This window comes from Megalopta genalis, chromosome 7, assembly GCF_051020955.1.
Source record: "Megalopta genalis isolate 19385.01 chromosome 7, iyMegGena1_principal, whole genome shotgun sequence".
In the NCBI taxonomy this organism is placed as follows: Eukaryota; Metazoa; Arthropoda; class Insecta; order Hymenoptera; family Halictidae; genus Megalopta; species Megalopta genalis.
The window spans coordinates 13,674,750-13,702,709 of NC_135019.1; the positions used below are offsets into that span (position 1 = coordinate 13,674,750).

The following is a 27,960-nucleotide window of genomic DNA, read 5'->3' on the forward strand; positions in this document are numbered from 1 at the left end:
ATATTTGACAAGACTATATCATAAAATGACATGATGTCGCGTTCTACGTTAATAAAGATGGATGACCACTATCAGTTCGCGAGAATGTAAATTGATATTTATGTCGGTATTAATATAAATATTAATACTGTGTCCGCGTAATTTTTAAACAATTATTGTGTCAAATAACAGTGTTAATAGGCAGAATATATGTATAACGGTTTCATGTGAAAAGACGTAGAAAGTAATCGGGACAAATATTTACACGAGACCGATACTCTCATCCGGTATAGTAAACATGTTATTTAGGTGTTGTTTTTGTACACAGAGGACAGATGAACAATATTGTACTTTTGCTGTTACCTCCTTGAATCAAGTTTGATACATTTTCGAAAAAAGGGATAAAAGGAATTAATATCCTTAACGATCTCCCGATCATGATGGCTCATGCGAATATAATTCAAGACGAATATAAGAGTGAATCTCGAATGAATTTTTCTACAATGCATTCTAACTTATGTTGTTACAAGTGTTGCGATAAAATAAGATTAAACAATTATCTAACAAATAGATAAATCAATGAAAAATAATCGTGGGATACAGATAAATAAGAACGGCCAATTGTCTCGCTATTTTCGATTTACAGGTTTAATCTGCAGTATCCGTCTTGTGCATTCAAAGTTTAAGCAATATAAATCGTTCGTTTTATCTTTTTGTAGAAAATTTTACCGTGCGTACTCAGCTTGATGATCGTGCGATATTGTCTCTGTCTGCTTCCTAATTTGTGTATTCTACATATTAGGGGTAAGTCGAAGCGTTGAGAATGATCAAGAAAATAAGGTGGAGCCCACAAAAAAAAGAATCACAAAACGTATCAGTAGCTTAAAAAATTTAGGAAAAATGTTGTGTTTAAATAGGGAAATATTTAAAAAATTGTCTACGTCTACAAAGTAAGATGCTATTTTCATATCGTACGAGACTTTCCGAGCCCCTTTGGAAAGGGGCCTTTAATTTGGAAATGATAATAAACATTGACTGCTGTAATTTAAACAATGATATAAATATCTATAAAAAATAAACAAATTTTTTTAAAATTCTTTTTGTTAATTGAATCTAAATTGTTAGGCGTAATTCTTAATAATTGTTTATTCGAGAAGTGAGTGTAGTATTCGTAAGCCCGACTGTCCTGCACGTCACAGTGGCTACACGCGCTACTACTCCAAAAACAAAAGTCTGAGAAAGAATAAGACGAATTACATGTTATTTTATTTCGTTATCGAGTTTTTTTTATAAATTAATACAACAACAATGGGCATTTTAATAGGACACATTGAGGTTATGTACATTAAAATTGTATCAGCATCTGCATTAAGTCTGGTTTCGAATAATTTTCTGGACATTCGTTACAATAACTAATTGATACAAGAAAATGAATACATATACTAACCAACAGCCTGTATTTCATTGGTTCGTAATCGTAACTGACAGTCGTTCATAGAACAAACATTGAACAAATGCTTTTGATTGCGTCAGTCAATTCGAAAATAATAATGTGACTATAGGTGATTTTATAATCAGGCACGATCGTACAATCATTCGAGGCAATGATTTATCTTAAGAAAAATTCAATCGAATTTATTTGATTACAGAATATGCAATAGGATTCGATACTTTCTCAGAGATAAATAAATCGATCAAGGGTTCAGATAAATGACGAGTTCACTGGTTTATAGACGAATGTGTGCAGCTATCTAAAGAGTCCGACCGTAAAATTTGATCGTAGACAGAAGTGTCTTCGAGCGCGCGAAAATTTCTAAGAGTGCGGCAATAGCCGTGACAAAACGTTTCGCAGCAGCCGGTCTGTTACTTTGGGTGGGGAAAATCAATAGGAAAACCGAGTCGAAATCAGAGGTATGGGTCATTAACGTTTCGCGGATGGAACGCATGGTATTATTTTGGAGCGTGTCCGGGTGCGCGTCCGATGTGTCCTCAGCCGTGGGTCCTTCCCGTCCTTCGCGATGACACTTTCGAAATACATTGTCTGTTGACGCACGCGGCTCCAACGTTCCCCAAGAAGTGATAAAACGACGATCAGTTAACAGCTGTGCTTGATCGGAAGAAAATGCTCAGGAATTCCACAAGCATCGATGATTCTTGACATCCAACTGCGGAGAAGATACTGTGCACCAGACCACGCTTAACCATGACGACATTCGGACAGATTTTGTTGGCTTGTCTCGCGTGGTGTATAGTTTCCCGGGTCAACTATGCTGAAACCACACACATATCGGGCACCTTCAACACGAAAGAATTCTTTCGTTTCCTCATCAAGTTCGGTTTCCAAAAGACCGATCGTCATCGACAGAAGGACTCGTACGGTTACATTTTCGGTAACGTTACGTCGAAGACCAATTTTTCTGTGCCGATCACGTTGGCAGTGTTGGACCGAGGTCATTTTATAGAATATTATGGTAACCGAACGTTGCACGATAAGAGTACCGCTTGTACTCTTATGTTTAATACTTTAAATCAAAGTTCTTACGATGTACACTGTAACGAGGAAGGTGAAGATTTCTTAAGGTATGTATTTCTAAAATTTCATACATATCTTCGTTGACATTTTATTAAAGAATCAATTTGTGTTTTCTTCGAAGGAGAGTACCTTGTCCGAAGGGTAAATTATGTCCAGACGAAGATTCTATATGGAACATTGTAAAGGGACATCAGTTTACGTACGTCATACAAGATTTCTGGCAGCCACGCTTTTGGTACATGAGTCTGGTGGCGTGTTACAGAAACACAACTACTTGTCAGTGGGAATATTATGATAAACATGACGAATTAGAATATGATATTTGGCTGGTAAATGGTAATCCAAATACTAGTGGCCTAAATAGTTTAACTTATCAATTTTCATATGATAGGCAAAACACTATAGAATTGTACTTGCTATTCTTCATGTGCTACATAATACTTGTGCCACTACAATTGTATGCAGTAAGGTTGCAGAAGCATCCTGTGACAAGATTGTTCACTGCCAGTCTTCTGTTAGAGTTTATAGCAGTATGTTTAATTTTGATACATGTGCTAAAGTTTGCTCTTGATGGAGTTGGCTACGAACAATTAGAAGTCGCTGGAGATATTTTTGATATCCTATCTCGGGTAAGCATAGAATTAATTCTTTCTTTTTATATTTTTTAGATTGTAGCAATGTAACTGTTGTTAAATGGCTTTTTACTATTTAGACATCGTTTATGTTGCTGCTCCTTTTACTTGCCAAGGGATGGGCAGTAACAAGAATGGAGTTGACATGGAAACCATTAGTTTTTGCTATATGGCTTTGTTACGGAGTGGTACATATCTTGCTATATGTATGGAACATGGTACGGCTTTGTTTTAGTACATTTACACAGGGATGTAGGATAAAGTAAAATATATACACTATTTTCAGACGGAAGTCGACATAATTGAGGATATTGACGAGTACCAGACATGGCCGGGGTGGTTCATACTTCTATTTAGAAGTGCAATAATGATATGGTTTCTGTGTGAACTTCGAAATACTATGACATATGAACACAATACTCAGAAGTTAAACTTTTTACTCCATTTTGGTGCATCTTCTTTAGTTTGGTTTATTTATCTACCTATTATAGCACTTATAGCTCTTCAGGTGAGCGCATTATGGAGGTTTAAATTGTTATTAGGTAAGTAAACGCTAAAATTAAGGAGGTTGTCATTTTCTCATTCACGATACATTCATAGGTATTACATACTCTGCCGATTGTTTTGCATATTGTGTGATGGCTCATTTACTTTGGCCGACACGGAGCGAACAATATTTTTTACTTGCACAAGGAGCAGATAATGGCGATGAACTCGACGAATTCAATGAAGCGCCGCACGTGTTAAATAATTACGTAGAACCTCCAGAACTTAGTAAAATAATTACTTAATATCAGATCACAAAGGGCAGAGGAACACACAAATCTTTGATCGAACTTTTATGGTTTGATGTTTGCTATGTTTGCCAAATGGTAAAATCATAGAGTTGATAATACTCTGCTATATGCTACTTGAGACTGATATATTCTACACACTCTGTAATTAGAGGTATATTAATAATCAAATTTACATATGTGATAGGGAGTCAATAATTGACGAAAAATAAAAATAAAATGGGTGAGTATGATATGAGTACCTTTGAGTAATTAAATGTTCATTTAGCAGACAAATGAACGTACGATTAAGTTCTAGAATAATCTAGATATTTGTAGATACAAAGTGATAATGTTAATGTACGATGTTCATGTAATATACAATGATGACGTGTAATGAATGTATATTGTAACTTTTACGCCAATGTACAAACAAGTATAATATTTAGCCGACAAACATTTAACATTGCATAACATATTCTAAATAGCCATAATCGAATACACATAGTCTTCTACTGCTTCTTTCAATTTATCTCGTTATTACAGTGTAATGTAATAACTTTACTCATGTCATACTCTTGGATTATATGCAACTAACATTAATAACTCTAATTTAACATTTAACTATTTTCCAGCACAGTTGTGTACATTTAGAAAATTGAATAGTCTACTTATACAACTTTATCTAAAGATCTTTCTAATCTTGTACTATATTACACGTTTTTCATGACACTACTAAATCAGCATTTTGTAATTACGCAGAAGTTGCTCTGTATGGAAACTATTGCGATATATGCTTGGAAAAGTATGAAAACTAAAAATAAAATCAGTGTGACTTCTTTCATGTTCATTTCATATAAAAGTGCAATGTTCGTGAATGAGTGTGTGCATTGGTATATCATTATAATTTGTTCAGTATTACAATGAAATTCAAATATTTTTTTATACATATGTATCTTTTAATGACCAACATTATCACGTTGAAATCTCTTTGTTTATGTAATACCTTTTACTGTTTTATTTTATATTTGTGCATTGACAAGTTACAATATTTAAAATATAAAATACTGAATCTTTACATAGAAATGAGATCTTTTAATATCGTTTTGTGCTTGCACTGAAGTTTCCTATGACATTTTTGCTCAATTTTATAATAAATTAAGTATTAGAATAACAAAGTACATACTTTCTTAGACCTTTATAAGCTGCATATGTGTGTATCGAAATATTGGTGCGATGTTTGTAATGTATTGGTACTGTAGAAATAGGAGATATGATTGATCCGAATGCAAAAATATAATAAAATCAGTACATTTCTTTTGTTTATACAAGATCAAATTTCAGAACAAATTTCAGAACAAATGGTTCTAAAAGAATCACTGTTGTATAAGAATCCTTTTTCTATATAGTTAACAGAAAAGTGTTTAATGTTTGTAGAAATTATACAAATTTTGATGGAATTTTAAAGATATACTTGGGGTGTAGATTAGAACTGAAAGCCTGAAATTCACCCGGCATTGGTATAAGCAATTTTAATGTAGCAGCAATTTTAACAGAATATTCCTCATTAATCTGAATGTTGATTTTGAATGCATCTTGTTTATAAAGTATGTAATATACAATGATGATGTATAGGTACGAATAATTTGAAAAATTGGAATATATAGTATGATGAACAAAGTGTCTTCTAATTTATTTTGAAGTCTTAATTCACACATTCTGTCAATTATACAATGCATCGCTGCTTAAGTTTAAATAGATCATTGTCTTATAAATGCTATATTAAGAATTCAAAAGAGTTTCCGAATTGAATCATATATATTTTCAATATAATGAGATTTTCTAATCTCTGTCATGCTAATCCAACCCATATAGGAAGTGTCAATGACACATATTCAGGTCAAAACCGAACTAATGATTGAGTAGATAATTTTAAATTTAATAATTAATATAACTGCCATATTATTTATTTTAATTGCCAACTATTCATTTTCACTATTTATTTTATGAAAATTTACTTTGGATTTATTTTAACAGACAATAATCTATTTTTATTTAAGCATAGACAAATTGTACCTGCGAATCTATTTTTATTTATGCCATATGTATGTAGCACAGTTAAAACAAAATTTTTTTCATTGATAAAGTAGGAAATTGAGAAAAAATATAAAGATCCAATTTACTACAGATTTATTCTAAAGCTATTAAATAAATGATTCTTTCTACATATTGAACAAATGTAACATGGTAAATCTTTCCAATATGAAATGTTATAAAATTCTCAAATTTGAAGTAAGGCTATCTATGGTGTCTTTTGGTCCTGGTCCAATTCCAAGAGTGGAAATTGTACCAGGCATTAATTGGGTTTTACCAGCATCTTTTATTATAGCGGTAACAAGACCAACATTGCGAGCTTTCTGTGCTAATGCCATTAATTCTTCCTCATTACGTATTCTAACAACAATTTTAGGTTGACCTTGTAATAACCAAGATTCGTACAGTTGACATTTCCCACTGTCCACAGCTTGTCGATAACATTCTACAGCAGCATGTGCGCATTGAGCTGCAGTTTTCCCTTTTCCCATTGTAATGTCTGTCCTCACAACAAGTACCATTTTACAAAGCACAGTATTTGGATACATTACAGTATAATTAAATATACGTTTTACGCGTTTTATAAAAGCTAACATTGTTATAAAGTTAAGGATACTACTTTTCTCGCATTTTTTGGTAAGACTCCATGCACATTCTGAATTCTTTCAATACACCTTGACACTTTCTCCAATCTTGAGTTTCTGCTATACACTCCTGAAAATATGTTTAAAAATTACAGTATTCTTCACATCACGAAATGTTAACCTGTAAACGTATTCAGTAAATTAGTACTTGAACTTGATAATGCAATTCCATGCAGCCGGTTTTTTTTAACATTTCCTCTACGGGATCGATATCATCTTGCGGCTGTGAATCCGAGCGCGGGTGAATAGTCATTTCAAATTTAAATAGAGCTCACACAATATCAATTAAAATTAAGTATATATCTAATAAGGGTACGTATTTGTTGAACACTTGTAGGCATCAGAGGTTAGTTCTCGTTTTTACAGTGTACATACTTATCGCACGCGCAATGATCTATGTGTACATATGTAAAACAAAACACAACATGCTCGATATCCGAATTCAGTTTCAGGGCATGAATGCAATTAGTTAATTCTTCTAAAGATAATTATAACCTTTTGAAAAACAATAATAAAAAAAAGATATGTAATACCTACTGCCTTTCTCTCGCACAGAGAAAAGATTTCAAATAAGAGATAATGAGGTGGTTGACTTTGGCGCGAAATACAATTACCACAACTGATTTTATCTATTTTATAGCATATAAGCATTCTAATATTCTTGTACTATGATTTATAGATATAGAATTCGAGCTGTTACACTTATAAGAAAATGTAAAATTCCAAAAATGGAGTGCAGGACTATATTGTAATGTAATTTACAAGAAGTTCTGCCGAATCAAAATTTATTTTCAATTTTGGAACAATTTCGAAGTGACAGAAAAATTATAAAAATCTGATTGTCTATGGTGGTTCTCTGTTTTTCGTGATTCAAGGATTTATATCCGCAATAAATCCATAAAATCCGCAGTGCTGCATTCAGCGATGGCGTAAGGCGCTAGTTTCGGCATATGGCGGCTGGTGCTCCGAGTTCTCCAGCAGACGACAATAAGTCATGGCGTAGTGAGTTCGGACGCATGAATCGTACAGTGCCTTGATGTGTGTGCGTCACTACCATGACTTATGACTTTTTCTTGTGGAACCATTCGAAAGAGTGAATATTTGAAAAATATACCTGATGTCTGCCTACTTAACTACTTATTCCGTTCAGCTTTACGTCGGGGTCGGGGCGTTAAGCCTGCCGGTCGTCAGTTACAACGTTTTGGTAAGTACTTACCGTGTTTTTACCGTTCTGATGACTTAAAAGACTTTGTTCCCCGTAATACCATGCAATTTAGCCAGAAAATAATGCACTACGAACGTTCCTTGATGATAATTCGCGCCTCCCTTTCATCATTGCAAATCGAAAGATGACACACCATCCCAGAATTCCATAGCACGTGGGCAATACACGCTGTATTTGAATCTGACAAAAGACGATCCTGGTTCTATCGTTACGGTTATATTTTATCTACTACTTGATTGGCATTAATTATACAAAACCTAATTTTTAAACGAGTTCTGGTTACTGAACGCCGCTTAAAATTCAATTCAAGCGAGTGATCATTACCAAAATAAAGTAGGCCACACGACTGCGCTAATTTTTTTTACATAACAGTACTGTCGCAGTTTTTCCTTCTATCGTGACACACGTCCTTGCGCCAGTGACAACAATTTCTGTCGGTCTCGCGAAAAGTCAATTACCATCGAGGCATTAGTGTCATTTATGTTAATGGGTCAGTGGGCATATCTATATCGAGCGTGATAACCGATCCGATGGACAGGGTCATGGGTGCCCTAATTCGAGATAGTTATTTCAATCAGCCGCGCCTTGCAATTAATGGATATTCCTGTGTTATTACAGTCGTAACATGATAATTAGATAAGCCAAAAACACGGACATAATTAAGAATATGTTGTACGCAGAAATTTTCAATTAAAGAAATAAAATAAAGGAATGTCTAAGTTAAAAAAATATAATGCACTGTGTACATTATCAACAATTTATTTACTTGTTTAGTAAAAGTATTCCTGCATTGAAATTATTGAACGATTCAAAAAACATAGAAAATAGAATGAAATTTCGTATTTCCGCGCTAAGTAGTGCACAGCCAGACTCGTGGCAGGAAATTGAACTAACTTAGTTCGCGTATTGCCGCTAGGTGGCTACACGGCTCACCTCGTGTTTCTCGCAAGTGTTCGAGGGTACCTCGATTAGTATATAAGCCCGACGTGAATACTGTACTATCGGATAGTCTGATGCTTCCCGGGAAAAACCACGGGCTATTTACAGATTACCATTAAATGTCCGTTACTCAAGACGTACACCTTTAAACAATGTCATCAAAAAATCAATTGTGTTTACTTTGTAAAACTTCACTGTGGAAGTACCCCGTGGACTATCTCTTTTGCAATTTTTTTTTACGTATGTCCACACACACATAGTATACGCACTTTTTGATTTTATTTATCACAAATATTTATTTCATCTTTCAGCAATGATTTAATAATCTTTTAAAGCTCGAAGAGCAACTGCACGGTTTATAGTACGTTTTTCAATGACAACAGCAATTTTTCGTAAACCAATAAGAGTTTAAAAGCAAGTTGACGTAGTCAAGTTTGAACTGTTCGAATTGTTAGTAAAAATTTCGGTCTTAAAATTGAAATATTAGTACACTCGCAATTGGACCGCGACAATTTCTCGAATACTATCAACATGTAATACTAACAATAATTAGAATTTCCACGATGATTTATTAGCACAGCTTGGATGTACTCAACTGATTTGCGCTGACAGCATTACGTCAATCGTCGTCGCAACGATATTTCAACGCGTCTTTCAATCTCGCTTTATCACGATAATTCAATTACCATTCATCTGAACGTCAATTACGTGTCTGCCATTAATTATGTCGTAAGTTCGAAACTTTTAACGAGTCGTCCGAGCTCGAAGATACGGCTAACGTAATTCAATTAGAACTATACTTACTTCTACAGAATATTCGCCTTAACATTGACAGCACGTTTTCACATTCCCTTATCGTTCAAACGTTATGCAATTTTATACAAGACGATCCAATAAAATGATAACAGACAACTGGTATCAGTGCAAGTACAAAGTATACTGTATTAATGGTGGGATAACTTGGCATTGTGATTTAAAGTCAAACAACGAACCAATCGATAGCGTTGCAAATCGGTGCCAACATAGCTCTATTGCTTATTACCATGAATATTTTGCTGTTCGAGGAAACGCGATTGAATCGAGGTTTTTCCTATATCTTGCATGATAGCTGGCCTGATTTACCTGTTGAAATCGATGCCTGGTTTTGAAGTCGTTGGTATTGCCTGGCTTTAAATCAGACTGAGTATTTCCTCTTATCAACGTTAAATACAGTAAATTCTCTTCAATTGTCCCTTAACATGTCTTTATAAATGTCGACAATCGGTGACCATAAAAACGAGCCGCGAGGCTCGAATAATCGCGTCTCCTCTTCCCAAATTCTCCATTTTTGTTTAAAAGCTGAGGGACAGCTGGAGAGAAATTATTGTACCGGGTCACGTTTTAAAACTACCTTTGGCTGACCCTTCAAAACAATATTACATATAATACTTACGCCTAACCATTTCATAATAAGGACAATAATGTTCACTGTGCAGAGATTTTACACGAATAATCCCCGTTCACTCTTGCACAACATGAGAATGTTCGACATTGATTTAGGGAATGGATACAATTATTACATTTTTAACATACGCCCAAGTAATTCTTACAACAACCGTATCCATAGAAGAATATTTTCTCCGAGGGACGGTAATTTTTCTTAACTCTTTGTGACTAGGATGATGACGCTGAGGCACTACTAAAAATTATCACCGTAATTCGAAACAATTTTAATAATTTAAAAATTATTAAATTAATTATTATTAATATATATGTATATTATTATATATATATAATATAATAATAATAATATAATATAATATTAATATAAAATAATAATATATTATTAATTTTTAATAATTTTAATACTTGTAAAATCGTCGAAGTGCAACATGACTTTGTTCCTCGAATGAAAACAGGTTCGAGTGCAAGGGGTTAAACTAGCTCCACCGAGCAGGGTCGTGAAATAAATCGCTTGCGGTAGGGGGTTCGACGTTGTGCTTGCTTCAATACGATCTCTACGAGTGTTCTTGCATCTCGGACGGACAGTCGTCGACTGAACATTGTCCGGCGTGCGATGAGGTGTCGCGATGGTGATATAATCGGACAGGGCATTAGGTGGTAACACGGGATCGAACTCGCAGAACGGTTTAATTTTAGAGCGTGGTCGCTGGCCATGACTATGAGAGACGATACAGACTCTCCTCGACTAAACGGCGACGAGACGAGACGAGACCGCGCGAATCAGCACACGTAAGAGATACGCGCGACGGTAAGACGAAGAGGGAGGGAGTCGAAAGCATCGAGTCTCGCTCATTCCCTCGGCCGAATGTGTCCGATGCACCTTGTGCCGGTGTGTGCTAATAAACGAGTCCCGCATCGGCTCCGTACCGCTTCAGAATTGACCGAGAACCAATTCTTGTTGTTTGCCCCTAGCGAGGTCTAAGGTTTCTGGAGCAATCGCAGCCGCGAGGTGGGACCAGCCGAGTGGTAATCCTCTAGTTCTCCCGCACAAGCACTGCGAGCAGGGCGCAGCTTTTCGCTAATCCGGGGCGGTTCGATCCTTGATCATGGAGAAAGAGAAACTTAAGGATCCAGAGGAGGAGGAGGAGGAGGAGGAGGACGACGACGAGGAGGAGGAAGAGGAGGAAGAGGAGGAGGAGGAGGAGGACGACGACGACGAAGTTGGCACGATCAACAAAGCTGCCACCTTTCCAGAGATGGAACGCACTCAAACTGGACGGAAAACGAGCATCTTCAAGTACTACTCCTTTGAGGAGAAGGGAAAGGGTGAGTGCCCCCAATTTCACTCGTTATGGTCACCGTCGCATGCGCCTTAGACAACGCGAACGCGACATTTGTTCAATTCAATTTTACCGGGCTTTTAATAGCGTCCTCGAGTTGGATTCTTCTAAAAATTCTTCGTCGTTAACCAAAGAAATGGATAACTTTAAATCGAATCACGAACACTTTTGTGTGAAGATAAATTTGATCACAATTTGAATTTGAATTGAATACACTTCGCGCTTCGATGTGAATATAAATTTGATTTAATACAATTGTATTGGCCTTTTCGAATGGAATGGTTAAAAGTATGGATAACTTGAGTAGGATGATTCTGACGTTCCAGTTTTTCCATCAAGGTTTATCGGTGTCGTTAAGCTTCTGATACGCGATAAGAGAAACTTCAGTCGTTTAACATCGATTCAAGTCCAAAGTTAAATTTTTCCGTACAATCTGCCGGAAGCCGCGGATTCGCGCGATATCGGCAGGTATCGACGGGTTTGATTTCGATTTGAGGTGCAAGAGAGAACCGATCGGGAGGTGTGTGTTCTCGTGACATCACGGTGAATTTGTGATCCGGCCAAAAATAAAAGCGATGACCGGCGACACACCACAAACGACATCCGCACTCTGCATGGATCGACTTGTATCGAGAGGGGGGTATAGTAAACGAAAAAAGTTCTTTGACTCGTTAATCCAGTATTTTCTGCTGCAAGTAGTCCATCTGCTTCGGCAACGCGTTAAACATTATTTTTGCTCTATGCTGCTCGTTTAACAAAATTGATTCTTAGTAATTCAGTTTCACCAGCAAATTTTTATTTTTTCGGATGCGGATGTCTTTTCAATCGCATCTTCCACAAGAGCATGTGGACGTCGTTGCACGGATACTTTTTGCTCTTACTGTACCTACCGTCGTCGGGTAAACACCGATACATTTGTACAGATATCCGGTGAAAAGGTGATACGTGGTTAAGCCTTCGAGGAGGAAAACAGAGCCAAACGGGGCAATAAAGAAACGAAGGAAAAAGCTAATGATGCTTCGCATGTTTTAAACTTGGACTTGGAACGTTCCTGCGAACATGCGTGGCAATTGTTTATACGCCGAGGGCCGAATTTGTATTTAAAGTAAATCGATATTCAAAATAAATCGGACAGCCAGCGCGTGGCTAGCGCTCGTCGTTGCCCCGAAATTAACACCTCGCGACAAGACAGGCCGAACATGTTAGGTAATCAGGGGCAAGGTATTTCTGAAGATATGTATCTGGCGAGACTTGGATTAAAAACGTATCGTGTATGGCCATTGAAAATGAACGAGCCGCGAGCAATAGAAATAATTCTCGGTAACGTGTAGCGAATGAAATCTTGGCAGAACGAATTTTGATAGTCGTCGTTCCTCGAGTTTAAAAGTCGTCAGTTTTAAATATAGAAATATTTTGACAGTGCACGAATTGCGCGTACAAAGCTTTTTTCATTTTCTAGTGTAGTCCATTAAAACATTTGCAAAGTGTGGCGAATAATTAAAGAGATCTCGCGTTCCGTCGCGATATAAGAGAAATGGTAAACAGAGGTGAATGATGCGCTCGCAGATGCGCGCTGCAGCTGCAACGTATCAAAATTCAACGAAAGATAGAAATGCTACAGAAATGACAGATTAAATGTGGTAAATGGCAAATGATTTCGTAATCGGCGGTGACGAAGGGCCACGAGCTGGCATTATGCATCATCGCCAGATGGTGCATAATGCATCGCGTGAAGCATCACGAGATCGGGTTGTCTCGAGTGTGTTCCGTTGTTGAGCAATACGAGAAACTCATTGCAGCTGCATACAGCACGCGGACGCGCGTGTCGATTCATTGTGTGGGTGCAACGGAACTGAACCGGTTTCGTTCAATGGGATCGCGTGGATCGCAAATCTTTTTTCAAACCGACTAAAAATAACGCCGTGCCGGTATCCCCGTACGCGCGTGGAATTTGAAACACGGAAACGATCCTGATGACGACTTCATTAACGACTTCGAGGCCGACGCGACACCTCGCGCTTTTTTCCACCCTTTTCGCCAAGATCTCTTGGGGCGTGCTTTCTTGGAGGATCAACGCGATTACGTATAATCAGAGAGAGAGAGAGAGAGAGAGAGAGAATGAGAGAGGGAGGAGAGAGGGAGAATGAGAGAGAGAGAGAATGAGAGAGGGAGAATGAGAGAGAGAGAGAGAGAGAGAGGAGAGAGAGGGAATGAGAGAGAGAGGGAGAATGAGAGAGAGAGAGAGGAGAGAGAAGAGAGAGGGAATGAGAGAGAGAGAGGAGAGAGAAGAGAGAGGGAATGAGAGAGAGAGAGGAGAGAGAGAATGTGAGAGAGGAGAGAGAGGGAGTATGAGAGAGAGAATAAGAGAGAGAGAGAGAGAGAGAATGAGAGAGAGAGAGAATGGAGAGAGAGAGAGAGAATGGAGAGAGAGGCGTAGAATGCATTCTTGTTTCATGTATTTAGCTGTATCGAGAGCAAATATAAATTTTTGCATTGAAACGAAAGTGCAATTTAAGCGCGATTATCGCTGGAAGATTTAAATCTAGGAAAAATAACAGTTCTCGCAGTTTGCAACTTGTTGATCGATATTTAGATTCGCCCACGTGCGCCTCGCACGCAGCCAATCACAGTTCACGCAATCGATCGTTCATCCCCACGTTCGTTAGCCGGCGTATTCGCACGTGGGAAAGTAATTTCATCGACGTACCTTTCGCTTATCACGGATGTGCGGAAACCCTTCAGCGTCACGACCACAGGAATCGCACCAACACAATCCAATTAATCCGATTACGGAATAAACACGATTTAATACAAGCGAAAAAGAACTGGAGGAAAATGAGAATACATTTTAATGCTGTAGGAAAAGGAAAACCGGAGAGGATAGTTTTCGTCGACTTTCCTCGACGAATGCCCGCTCGTTTATGGCCTTTCGATGGTGGGTTGCAACGTCTGGTTGACATCCTTGTCTACGCGACTCACAACGAACAATAGGACGTTCCTCCTTCGAAGGAACGTTTTCTTGTAGTGGTAACAAGGTCGGCAGAAAGAACGTGAATGAACTGCGTTTGGGTCTACGAGTGGGAGAATGATATTTCTGAGGATCTGTTCCGAAAGAACGATTGGATCGAAGATTCCTGAGGTGTCCACGAGAAACAAACTAGAGGGACCAAATAATAAATTACAGTTCCTCGAACTGACTTCGACTTATTCTTGTGCTTCTATTTGTAAGAGATGTAGTTTAACCGTGACTGCCGCTTCAATTATTAATCGAGTAATTGATTGACTAACAATGAGAAACCCCTGTCAAATTACGCAAAAGATATATTTGTTTTTTTGTTTTTTATTTAACAATAAATAATCGCGTTAAAGAACATCAAGGATTTGTTTATTTAAGAGTTCTGAAGAATGTCATTAATAGTAAGCTCACGTATTTAGTTGAGGATGCATTTGCTGCTTGAAAATGTGGGTCACGATTCACGATGTCGGTGCACTGACTTCGTAAAATGTACAGCTGATCGATGGCCAGGTCGATGACCATATACCGTGCAAGGGATACGATCGGAGGGACCTCAGATTATGAACCGTACAACGGAGTTCACTTTCACAGCAATATCACCGAACACTGACTACTTAATCAGTGACAATTCCAAGTTCTGAACATATATATATTTTCCATATATATTTTCCACTTCTACTGTTTCGATGATTGCGACTTCAGACTACAAAGACAGCGTGGAACGCGGCCGACCGGCTCTGCTATCATTGTTTCTCCGCGTATTAGAGTAATGTCTCCCAAACTGACGCTCAGATTGTGCACAAAAATGGACGATTTGGGAAGAGAAGATACGATTATTCGAGCCTTGCGGCTCGTTTTTATAATTGTTAACAATTCGTAACTGTAAAAACAAACCGCAAGGCTCGAATAATCATATCTCCTCTTCCCAAATTGTCCATTTTTGTGGACGATCTGAGCGTCAATTAGAGAGACATTACTGTACGTACGCGGTTCTCTATGATTCCGTAGAGTGGCAGGGATAATAGTTAAGGCGACTGAATTCAACACTAATAAAATCTATATATGAGCCGTTTATTTTGAAAGTGGCATAAGTCACTTTGTTTTGAAGTCGATATATTTAAGGGTTCGCGTTTTAACACGTTTAAAAATATGGATGCTAACTTTCGAGAAGATTTACTTGTATTTGTTATCTCAGGATACTGGTATTTTTCTCAGTATAAATAATTTCGTATAAACATTAAAAAATCACCACTTTTCATTACGGTAAAGTGACTTATGCCACTTTCAAAATAAACGGCTCATATGTATATTTCAAACGTCAAATAAAGAGAAAACGTAACAGGTAACGATGCTGCTTACAACTGAATATTCTGAGTCTTAGAGCGAGATGTAAATGAAGAATTATGCTCTTCGACTGACTGGATTGGAGGTAACTTCAGAGTGGGCGTGGACTGAAAATGAAACAAGCGGATTCGTGGGTTGCACAGTTTTCGGTTAGAGTAAGGAAACTGTTGTCCTGATTGATTGGTTTAAATATTGTATAGAAAAGGGAAAATAAACGCCCCCAAACTAACTGTATATATGGCACGCACCTTCGGGTGACGCTAGCGAAAAATCTGCGAGTCTCGAGGATTGACCGTAGCAGGTAATAAACTTGACTTGACAAAGCACGAGGACTAGACGATGGCTAAACTTCTAACGACGAGCTGTGAGTCGTAGTGAAATAAAATGTTAAGTGCATGAAACTGCATATGTACTACGGATGAGTTAGTATTGCTTGACGAACAGGTGGAAGGTACTTCAACTGTTTCGTGTTTATCGGATGTACAATTATGGTTGGGAATTTCTTGAGTTGTTTCGGCTTTCGACGCGGAACAATCATTGCGGACCACAATTCCTCGCGAATACAAATTTTGTGACATTTTCCACACTTAGTATTTCGACGGTGTTCGCTCTTTTAAACATTCCTCCCGCAACCTATGCACTGTTTCGCCAGCATTTCCAGCATACTCCACGAACACCCAAAAAATGTGGTATCCTGGGACGCGCGCGAGTACATAGCTGCACGTACATAGTCATCCGACAATTTCCACTCGCGATCTTAACCTGGAGAAATTCGGAAAGTAAATAAAAATCGGTGTCTAGGCTGTGGGTCGCTATTACTATGCCCTTGGAAACCGTGTTAAAGAATTTTGCAACTTTTATCCGATGACACATCTGACGATAGCGTCAGCGAAAACCTAGTTATTCATTTTAAAAAATACATTTTAAATTCTACAATAAAATATAAATTTTAATGTAAGATTCATTTTTACACAAACTGTTTGCAGCTTTGTATAATAATATTTCAGGCAAATTATGTTTTTCAGAACAGGTACACGCTACAAAGTATATGTATATGTACATGTATATGTATATGTATCTAGATCGGCAATAAAATGATTATCGATACTCGCGAAAGCTCTTTTTATCCGAGTCCCAGCACATGCTAGGCCTTTTCGGCTGGTGGCAATCAGTGCCTAACAACCATAAATAATGTTCAATAACTATAAAAACGAGCCACGAGGCTCAAATAATCGCGTCTCCTTTTTCCGATTTGTTCGTTTTTGTTTACCAGCTGAGGGACAATTGGAGAGAATTTATTGTAGTGCTGTAAGAACAAACTCCGTGTTAACCATAACGTTCATGCCCGAGGTTCCTCCGATCGTTTTCCTTGCTCGGTACGGCTATCGACCTGGGATCAGCTATACATTGTACGAGGTCAGTGAACCGATATCGCGAATCCCACATTTTCGAACAACAAATGCATCCCCAACTAATTGGGTGAGTTTACTATTAATGGCATTTTCTTTAGAACTCTTTAACAAACATATCCTTCAAATTAGCTTAAATTCTGTTTGGATGAAATCTGAAATTATTAAAACAACAATATCTTTTGCATAACTTTACTAGGTTTCTTATTGTTAATCTTCACTGTAAACGGCTCAATTAATAATCGAAGCGGCGGTCATGGTTAAATTATTTACTATTTCGGGTCCGAAAATTTAATAAATATTCTTCGGACATTCTAATATAAGAATGAACAGCGTTTTTCTTAAAATTATCACTGTCACGTAGTAAAAAATTTCGGAAACTTTACGCTCCGTGACTTGTTCATTGCTTCGAACCGAAGTCTGAGCGTAGGACTCTGTTTTGTTTGCTGGTTCGACCACCTTGCAGCAAGTTATTAGGGTGTCCCATAAGTTCTTTCCGCGCCGCGCTATTAATGAATCTAACTGGCTGTGTTTATATAAACACGCAGAATTACCTCTTGGCTGTTTAGGGTATCGGTTTCAGTCATCCCAGAGCTCTTTTAGAGTACGTTTCGTTGGTGACAAAGTTCCTTATAAAATTTTTTCTACGCCGTTCAATATGGATAGCCAAAAGAAGCACATTTGCGGCATGTTATGCTTCATTGCTTTAAAAAATGTGATAGGGCAAAGGACATTCTAAACGAGATTTGTACCGTTTACGGTGATGGTTCTACGACTATTAGGACAGTCCGCGATTGGTTTAAGAGATTTAGAGCTGGCAATTATGATTTGAAAGATGAAAACCGCAGCGGCCGTCCAACAACGGTGGATGCGGACTTTATCAAAGATATGCTCGCTGAAAATCCACGATATAGTGTGCGCGAGATTGCGAATGACACTAACATACCCAGGACAACGGTACATAAGCATTTAATCAAGATGGGATATGTGAATCGATTCGAAGTTCCACACCGTCAAATTTTCATCACGACAATGCAAAACCGCATCTTGCGTTGGTCGTAAGACAAAAATTATTGCAGTTTGATTGGGACTCTCCAGACATCCGATTATTACATGTTCTTCTCGTTAAAAAATTCTCTCCGTGAAAAACGGTTTAAATTCGTAAGCAGAAGAAAAACGTACCTTGATCAATATTTTGCAAATAAGCCTCAACAATCTTGAAAAGACAGCATAGTGAGGCTTCCTGAAAGATGAAAGAAGATTATAGAGCAGGACGGTTCATATATAACTCAACAAATCAACCTTAAACAACAAATATCGTGTAATCATTTCGCAGCAGAAAAAAGGAAAGAACTTATGGGACACCCTAATACTTTTCCGGAAGCACCATAATTTTGGGACTCGCTGTATATAGGGATCTTTAACCCGTTATAAAGGGGTCTTTACCCCTTGGCGCTCCATTGGCTCCGCTACGGAGACATCCGTCATTTGTTCCGTAAATCCGACGCCTGCGGAGCTCAATATTTTTAGCATGATCACACTGAAGATGCTACGTTTTTGTCGACGTTGGCAATTGTTATTTGTAGTGAAAACGTGCTTAGCGTGTGTGCCGTTACGATTAAAACATTTTTTGCCCATTTTTATACTTAGCAACATAAAATGAATAAAATCGAACGCTTTCACAAGGACGTGTAATCTTCTCCGCTGAAAATAAGACTTCCCTTATCTCAGGCGCTTTGCTCCAAAAACGTGCCGGAGTCGCTGGTAAGTGGTACTCTAGAAACGCGTGGAGCGCTAAGGGTTAATCTCGCCGAAATTCTAAGGTTTAAAGATGTCGAAATGGTACCGTCTAACTTTTTCAAAACAATCGAGACGCTTGCTTTCATCGATCTCGCGCATTCGACCGTCGATTTCCAGGCGCCAATCAAAATTGTGCGAGTACGAGCGAAAACGTGCGCATATGCGGTCACGATTCATTAAGACGCACGTGTTCTACGGCGTGTGTGTGTGCGCGCACGTTGGAGCGCAATCTGAGCCGTCTTTCGATAGAATGCATCATGAGAGAGCCTGCAGAACGTGACAACGGGACGAGGACGGATTGGTCGGCCTGCGGAGGCTCGTCCGTATTTACAGTCGCGGTGCGTCATTATCGAGCGCTAGGCGCTTACACGTCCCACGAAGGACTCTCTTTTTCTTCGTGTGACGCGTCATCGTCGAATCAAGTTACATAACTCATCGTGACCAGGACTCCTCGCTCTATTCTCCCCGCATCTTCTCTCTTTCCTTCTCCCGTTCGAACCGTCGCATCGATTTTCCTCTTCAACTTTTTAAAACTAGGCGAACGCCGCGGGCCTCCTATATTGCACAGCCAGTTTCCGGTTTAGTTTGAGAACTCTTTCGATTCCGTAGACACTGCATATCCAGAAATTTTGTCAATTCTTTGCACTCGAAGCTATCCTGACTCCGAAACCCAGAAATTTGACAGGATCTGCACATTTCGTCCAACACAGAAGAAATGCATACTCGTGGTATGCTTAAATTCCTTAGCAACATTTTTTGCCCATTTTTATACTTAGCAACATAAAATGAATAAAATCGAACGCTTTCACAAGGACGTGTAATCTTTTCCGCTCGAAATAAGACTTCCTTTATCTCAGGCGCTTAATTATTTAACAATGTGAAATCAATTGCTTCGAGTTATTGTATGCCAATTTTTAGTGGCGCCTCGGAATCGCCGTTAAATTATAAAGTCGTTTAGGTAAGTGACTCGGACGCGAATGATTCACAAGCAAACACGGATCAACATTATTTAAACACGGATGAAGATTTACAGCTGTTGCTGTAAACAGAGTTATATTGTCAAAAAATTTCGTTTTAAAGAACCTTACGCAGACCTCGCAGGTTTCCCACTTAAAGTGTTAAAGACGTTACGGGCTGAGCTTGTAAAGCTTGCTCTCCATTCGAGCGTAACTTGTTGCTGAAAAAGAGTAGAGTCGCATGACTTTCGTTGTAATCCGGTTTCGACAACGACGTAAACTTTCAGACATTCCTGGGATTACTCAACGCTATATGTATTACACGACATCGAGTGGGAGATCAAACACGAAACTCGTCTTATGCAACCCGTTCTCGACGGACAGATAAACCTCGGATTGACTTTGCATATTCGTGACAAATCATTTTTGCTCGTAATCAACTTGCATCACACCCCGAGCCAGTTTTTCCAAATATGTTTTTACGTCCACGTGTTGTTGCCATAGAGAGGCTCTGGTTTTTTGTACATATCTTTTTTTTGTTCGAGGAGAAATCGCATGTAATAATCGTAACCGTAACATCGGCAGGCTCGTCCCGAGCATTCACTTATCTCTGATTTTGTGTCAGCAATGTCAGTATCTAGAGAGAAGAGGGTGGGGGAATAATGAGCCACGAGCCTCCAAATGAGCGTAGACGAATCGCGTTCCATCTGTATGAAACGCATGCTTGACCGTAGTCCGATTCAAAAAGCCGGTTAAACGTTGTTTTTCTCGCGTCGAACTCGGTTTTACTAGGATCGATTGATCAACGACTTCGGAACGTGCCGCGAACACGAGTCATCGGTCCCCCCGGCGGCGAATTCTGCGACATAACTTATCGGGGTCGTCGAATCCACCACGCGCAAAAAGTTTCGCGACAGCCTCCGGCGAAGTCCTTCGAAGTTCTCCAAGTATCTCGGTTATTGGAACTTAACGGATTTATCGGGATTTTCGCGCTTCGTTCGCTCGTCGCGTCTACGAGATTTGGTTAGCTTGACTTGGGAAGATCGCGAACTGCACCAAAGTCTCTTCGCATTGGCGACCGGGGATTTCCTGACAGGAGGAGATAGGCTATCGTTGCGACGGGGAAAGGACACGGTTGAAGTGGCAGCGTCAGGCCTGCTCAATATCCGTGGTAGGTTAGTGGGAAAAGCTTTGGCGGATAATTGGCGAACAATTTCTCGGATGAGTGACTCTTAACGCGTTAAATAGAGCTCGTGAAACACCCCGGGTGTTCCTCTCCCGCAATTAACAGCGTTTTTACCTGCACAGTGGGCAACAGAAGGTAAATATCCGACACGATTCATTTTATCCTCTTCGTAACGTTTTAACACTGCATTTTTATTCCAACGATTCAACTGAATATTTTGCGCTGAAATTTTGTAGCGTTGCATTTATTTATTTATTTATTTATTTATTTACGACTGAAAGAAGCCCGTTAGCTAAATAGTGCATATTATAGTGAGAGACTAAACTAAAGTAGAAATATTACGTAGAGATGATTCGAGTACGGAAGACGAATTATCGAGAAGATTGGTGTACATATGAACGTTGTTGGTTAATATAAATATTTACATATCAAGCAGTTAGAACCTTCTTAACGAATAAAATATCGGTGAATTTCCTTCTGAATAGAGAGACAGGGTTCTAACCATGCGCCAAGCCACTGAGTGAAAGAATTTATGCTGAGCTCTTTGCAGAGAGATAATATGGGAATAGCGATAACACGAGGCCAAATTATAAGCCACAATACAATTAGCTTTAGAGTTCTCGTATCTTTGAAAAATCGAGACGTCCTATGGATAAATCCCAAAGATCTGAACGCACGGGAGATTATGTTCTTATGATGAATCGTGAATGAACGAATGAACGAATGTAGTGGGAAAAAAGAGTACTGAGGTCACGAATCGAGTATGTTATCAAGAGAATAGTTCACGGATCGAATATGTTATTAAAAGAATAGTTCAAAATAATTAAGCTAGAGCTACGGGCAAACCTAACAATTTTACGTTTGCTTAGATTAAAAGATAGTTTGCTCTGTGTACACTAGCAAGAGTCTTAATGCAGTCAAAGATGTCGCGAAAACCAACAGAGATATTATGGAGGATGCATGTTTGTGTCGCATCGCAATTGCACTTCTCCGCAACGTAATATCTATGTGCATGTTACACAATTCTTTCGATCGGTTTCCTGGTATCGTGTTTTTTTCCAGATTGGTCCATAATGTCTCGACGGGACTGCGATCCAAAGATTATGTCGGTTATTTTAAGACACCAATATAATGCCGAGATAAAAGTATTTTAATGAACGCTACCAGCGTCTCCGCGGATCATAATCTGTTTAGAAGTCCGATCGACGTCCAACGTTTTTACGAATGGCAAACAAGCACTAGATTTATTGTTATAGGTTCGCTGTAATTGTTGGACTTAATGAAACTCGTTTCACTCATCCGTGAAGCTTGCTTGGAATTACTGTGCTCGGAGCTATAAATTGCGACCATACAGTTTCGACTTTAGTTCGATCAACGCGAAGGCTCTCGCGGATCAAACACGAGAAATCTTTAAACTTCGATCGCGCCGAGAATAAAGAAACGAAGATCCTCAAATGACGCTGTAAATGATAAATTACAATTTATCCTACTGCTTTCGATATGTTCACTTTAGAAGTGGCTTAACACGTTGAATGCCACGGGGGTCACCGGTGACCGGCACTTAACTTGGCGGTGACGTCATGGGGGCCACCGGTGACCGGCGCGCCTAAATTGATAGAAATATATATAATTTCAAACAAATGTCAATATCTAAAATTTTGTATTATTACCATCGTCGATTCAAACAGTGACCCCTGTCGCAATGAACAAGTCAAACATGGTTATACACTGTAACTTATCTGTTGCAGATAATATTTCAACATTATATGTATCGCATAAAAGAAAATTCATCGTGGCGCCACGGACAATTTCTGTAAAACCGGCGTGGCGTTCAACGTGTTAAGTCCATCTTAACCCCTTGCCGTACTTTGACGAGTCCGACTCGTCATGAAAATTTCTAATAATAACTTATTGAGTATATACGTTATTCTGTCCATAAAAATTTGAATAAAATTCTAATCTCTTGTCATCAATATTTAAGCATTCAAGTAAATTCAGGCACACAATAAGCATCAATTTTCTTTCCCAATCTAAGAAATTATGGTAGTCGAAAAATCTCCAATCGCAGTAACTGCGAAGAGAATGGTATGTCAAGGGGTTAAAGTTTCTCCACGTTACGATGAAAGAGTCACGTTCCAAATGAACCGTAGATGTGCAAACATTCGATGCTCGATTTCGTGGCTGTCGCCAACTCGCGACTCGTTCGACAAAGGCGCGTGCACTGCTGGAATTATTCGTTCGAACTTAATCGAGTGTTGGCGACATGTTTAACTGTCGAGCAGGGACAGCGCTTCCTGTTGTGAGCGATCGTCGCGAGCCTTATCTCGTCGTTATTGCGGCAAGATCGCGGATCGCCGACGATTGTAATGAAGCGCGATAAAGAGGAAAAAAAGCATAATGAAAGCAGAGCAGGCTCTCGACGAAGTACTGGAATATGGTCCGAGCTGTTAGATCGCTGTCTTCGGGACATCGTGCGAGTACATACAAGGCTATGTTCGGTCCCGCGAAATTCGTAAACACGAGTGTGTCGAAGAATAATGCGTAACACAACATTTATCTTTCAGACGCAATGTCGGGCTCGTCGAAGAGGCCAGGCCCCCTTATCGGAGTAATTGATGTCGGCACGCGAACCGTACGCTTTGCGGTGAGTCACCGTTATACTTGGATATGCAAATTATTAAACACATACACCGAACGGTAAATAAAGAGGAACCCCTGTCCGAGGCTGTGTAAATAGAAATTGCAATTAAAATCCGCCGGCAAATCTGTAAGAACAACCGAGAGACAATTCGATGGATGACGAAATGGTAAATCGTAAAGTCAGTAGGTGTTGATTTCATTACGTGTTTACGTTCCGCGTTCGCATAAACACGCGTCATACTTAAACTACAGTTATGCAGTTGTCATGCGATAGCGATTCGAGAACGATTCATTCTCTCCGTTATTACAAACACACCGGTTGCCCGAGGTTCGTCTGTAATAGCGGCTTACCTGCTCTCGAGAGAAATCCTTGCGTGAGAAACAAAGCGCATAGTTTAAAGCTTCGCGATGTCGAAATTGTATATCAGTATCCTCGCTAATTTGATAATAATGACTTCAATCATGCACCAACGTAATCGAATACTTAATTAGATGGACAAATTGTTAGAGAAAACATGACTGTGCCTAGGCAAGAGTTCAATTTACCGACGAGTCGGCGAATTTGTACAATAGCTTGACTTGTCGTACAGGTGTTCAAGGCGAAGCAGGTGACAGAGATAGTCTCCCACCAGATAGATATAGAAGAAATCAACCCTCGCGAAGGATGGGTGGAGCAAGATCCGAGGGAGGTGTTGTTCGCGGTGAAGGCGTGCATCAAGGACGTCGTGAAAAAGTTGGAGGCCCGCAGCCTGAAAGTGGAGGACATCGTGACGATCGGTATCGCAAACCAGAGGGAGACGACTATCGCGTGGGACGCGAACACTGGCGAGCCATTATATAACGCGATAGGTAATGTCAACGAGAGGAAATTTTCGATAGTGTAGTCCCCGGCTTATTGGTACCGTTGTTACAGTATGGTCCGACATCAGGACCGTCTCGATCGCCGATCAGATAATCGCCAAGTTCCCGGATCAAAGTAAGAACCATATAAAGCCACTATGCGGTCTACCGGTCAGCAGTTATTTCTCTGCGTTGAAAATCCGCTGGATGAAGGAGAATGTCACCGCCGTTAGAAAAGCAATATGGGACCAGCGGTGCAAAGTGGGCACCATGGACACCTGGATCGTCTGGGTACGTCGAAGAGTTCTGTAGAATATGTACACTCGTCTTCTGTTAGCAAGAGAGATTGGACGATTGGACCGCGGAACTTTATGCAAATTCTTGTTTTCATAGATCTTTTGGTAAGAAACTGGAGAGTTTTTAACTCGTCGTATGGTTGTAGAATTTAACCGGCGGCAAAGATGGCGGATTATACATCACCGACGTGACCAACGCCTCGAGGACCATGCTGATGAACATAGAGACACTGTCGTGGGATCCCACGTTGTGCAGGTACTTCGACATACCCATGCCGATGCTGCCAGAGATCAGGAGCAGCTCCGAAATTTACGGGACCATAGCGATCGATCCGCTGAAGGGCATCCCCATATCGGCTGTAAGCTCTAGTTAACTTTGAGGTCGGGGTTGCGGGATTTTATCGGTCAGGGGTCAGGGTCGCGTTCGATCCAGAAACTTTTGCGGTCACGATGCTGGTTCGAAGTACAATCGTATGTTCTTTTAGATTTTAGGTAATCAGCAAGCAGCGTTAGTTGGGCAAAACTGTTTGAAGAAAGGTCAAGCTAAGAACACTTACAGGAGCGGGTGTTTTTTGTTGTGTAATACTGGAACAACGGTTGGTATTTCCTTGAAATAGAATTACGAAAGAGTAAAATGTGTCGAGACAGTTTTGATTTGTAAAAAGTATATTTTAGAGGGTGTATTCTTCTCACGGATTGGTCACGACTGTGGCGTACCAGTTCGGCCCGAAAAGTCCTGCGGTTTATGCGTTGGAAGGGTCGGTTGCAGTGGCAGGGGCAGCCATAAAATGGTTGCGCGACAACATGAAGATTATAAAGGATGTCCGCGAGAGCGAAAATATGGCTGAAACCGTTTTCACCACCGGAGATGTATACTTCGTGCCCGCTTTTACGGGTTTATACGCTCCATATTGGAGAAAAGATGCTAGAGGGTAGCTATTATGTTCTGACATTGGTAGTGCATGTACCTTCAAATGTTTCAAGCCGAAAATGTTCGTGTGATTTAGAATTATTTGCGGTCTCACCGCGTTTACCACGAAGCAGCACATAGTTAGAGCATCGTTGGAATCGGTCTGCTTCCAGACCAGAGATATTTTAGAAGCTATGTACAAAGACTGCGGCTTTCCACCGACCAAGTTGCATACGGACGGCAAAATGACAACGAATAACGTTCTTATGCAATTGCAAGCAGATCTTTGTGGTACACCAGTATGTAAGTATGTTTAAAGCACTGTGTACCTACAAGTAAATTGGATTATACGTTAATTGGGTGCTGTTAACAGTTAGGTCAACTATGCCGGACATCACTGCCTTAGGAGCGGCAATGGCAGCGGGTAATGCTGAGGGCATTGGTGTCTGGGAACTAGAATCAGCAGAGGGAGTTGAGACTGTACCAACGGATACGTTCTTGCCGACCACGACACCAGAAGGTGACGCCAGTATTGATTGAAATCAGTATTAGGTACCCAAATTTTTGATAACTTTATTTATTGTTTGCTTCTTATAGAGAGGGATGCTAGATACAAGAAATGGAAGATGGCAGTCGAAAGGAGTTTAGGATGGGTTGAGATTAAGAAATCTGAAAGAATGACAGGTAAAATCCTATGTATCCCCTATGGTTGCAGGTTTAACGCTTTTGCTGTTTAATAAAAAACAAAACAGTGAGCTCCCGAATGCTTTGCCCCTACGACGAACGGGCAGAACAGCGAAAGGGTTAATCGAACTCTTAGAGCTTGCAAAACTGTCCCTGTCCACCTCTTCCTCCATTGTGCTTCCATACTCAATATTATTCCAGATAAGTTAGGTAGCTTTTGTAATTGCATGTTGCGTGTATTCACATATCGTTGCAAATAAAATGATAAATGTGCTATTTGTTGCGAAACTCCATGTGAAAGAATCAAATAGTATGTAATAAATAAAATAATTCCTACCATTTCCTTCCATGAGTACCTATATTGTGGTTTTTTGATTGATGCATGCATGATTTTTACTTTCTATCTGATGTATTTGTACTGAAATTTCTCTGTACTGTTTCAGATGAGAGATATTGCGTTTTGGCGTCAATCCCTGCGAGTTGGTTCTTGATGACAAGCTTTGTCTTGTTACGATTAAGTTATTACGTAGAAAGTCGGTGACAGCACGTTCAGGTGATCGAAGCTCAGGCTCTGTTAGATGGCAGATAGCCTACGTTTTCATTGAAAGCGCAGATATCTGTGTAACTGGCAAGAAAAACTTAATCAACGATAGTAGTCCAAAATACGGTTAACAATTATGCAATTTCAAAAGAAAGAACTAGTACAAGAAACCGCTTCGTTGCGATAGAATCACTTATACTTCCGGTCAAGCTTGGCATGGAAGCACCAAGGTAGGATAAATTAAAAGAAATGCAGATTGACGAAGCGACTCTTCGGCAATTAAACTCATTTCGAATAAAAATTGAAAAAAAAAACTAAAGTATTAGGCACTGACATGCACACATAATAATTCAAAACTGGCACTGTATTTTATCATCTCTTCATTGCAAGATAACGTGATATTTCGCAAAGCATTATTGTCGATGTTCACTGTACAGGTGTAAGTTTTTACAAATAATTTTTTTACATCTATAAGTTTATGGAAGTTAGGTCCTATTAAAGTATCGATAATGAGTGCGATATTTATCTGGTTTTTACGTCCCCATTTTCTTTTTGTATTTCGACGTCTTTGTTACCTCGTAAAACAATTTGTATGTATATTACTTGAGATCATTGTATTATAACAGCGTACACAGAAATACACGTTCGTCTTGTAACAACATCTTTCTACCTTTAATTAATATATTCACAGAGTATAATCCCTAATAATACAAAGTATACTCAAAGTTAGCTAACC

General features: G+C 39.3%; 4 protein-coding genes across 11 annotated transcripts; 2 read left to right on the forward strand and 2 right to left on the reverse strand.

The window, feature by feature from the left end:
- Positions 1-767: 767 nt before the first annotated feature.
- On the forward strand, positions 768-5,597 carry LOC117221595 (transmembrane protein 145). 5 transcript variants are annotated; one of them, XM_033472682.2, is made up of 6 exons: positions 768-783; positions 1,629-2,559; positions 2,634-3,141; positions 3,225-3,362; positions 3,431-3,686; positions 3,745-5,597. In XM_033472682.2, exons 2-6 carry the CDS (start codon positions 2,183-2,185, stop codon positions 3,933-3,935), a joined length of 1,470 nt encoding a protein of 489 aa, XP_033328573.1. In that variant the 5' UTR covers positions 768-783; positions 1,629-2,182; the 3' UTR covers positions 3,936-5,597. The 5 variants fall into 5 exon arrangements, with proteins under 5 accessions (XP_033328573.1, XP_076379597.1, XP_033328570.1 ...); XM_033472679.2 differs by lacking the exon at positions 768-783 and adding an exon at positions 1,121-1,541; XM_033472680.2 differs by lacking the exon at positions 768-783 and adding an exon at positions 1,121-1,446.
- Positions 5,598-6,090: 493 nt separating this feature from the next.
- On the reverse strand, positions 6,091-6,607 carry LOC117221596 (peptidyl-tRNA hydrolase 2, mitochondrial). The gene has a single exon (XM_033472683.2). The coding sequence runs from the start codon at positions 6,605-6,607 to the stop codon at positions 6,188-6,190; it is 420 nt and encodes a 139-aa protein (XP_033328574.2). The 3' UTR covers positions 6,091-6,187.
- Positions 6,549-7,330, reverse strand: LOC117221597 (uncharacterized). Its single transcript, XM_033472684.2, has 3 exons — positions 7,193-7,330; positions 6,804-6,878; positions 6,549-6,725 (listed from the first exon to the last, which is right to left on the reverse strand). The coding sequence occupies exons 1-3, from the start codon at positions 7,304-7,306 to the stop codon at positions 6,627-6,629; spliced, it is 288 nt and encodes a 95-aa protein (XP_033328575.2). The 5' UTR covers positions 7,307-7,330; the 3' UTR covers positions 6,549-6,626.
- Positions 7,331-7,653: 323 nt separating this feature from the next.
- On the forward strand, positions 7,654-27,883 carry LOC117221594 (glycerol kinase). 4 transcript variants are annotated; one of them, XM_033472674.2, is made up of 12 exons: positions 7,654-7,859; positions 11,235-11,588; positions 23,878-23,957; positions 24,544-24,802; positions 24,867-25,084; positions 25,236-25,448; positions 25,575-25,685; positions 25,765-26,021; positions 26,097-26,302; positions 26,373-26,519; positions 26,597-26,683; positions 27,127-27,883. In XM_033472674.2, exons 2-12 carry the CDS (start codon positions 11,369-11,371, stop codon positions 27,222-27,224), a joined length of 1,896 nt encoding a protein of 631 aa, XP_033328565.2. In that variant the 5' UTR covers positions 7,654-7,859; positions 11,235-11,368; the 3' UTR covers positions 27,225-27,883. The 4 variants fall into 4 exon arrangements, with proteins under 4 accessions (XP_033328565.2, XP_033328566.2, XP_033328568.1 ...); XM_033472675.2 differs by lacking the exon at positions 7,654-7,859 and adding an exon at positions 10,999-11,151; XM_033472677.2 differs by lacking the exons at positions 7,654-7,859; positions 11,235-11,588 and adding an exon at positions 20,877-21,298.
- Positions 27,884-27,960: the final 77 nt, after the last annotated feature.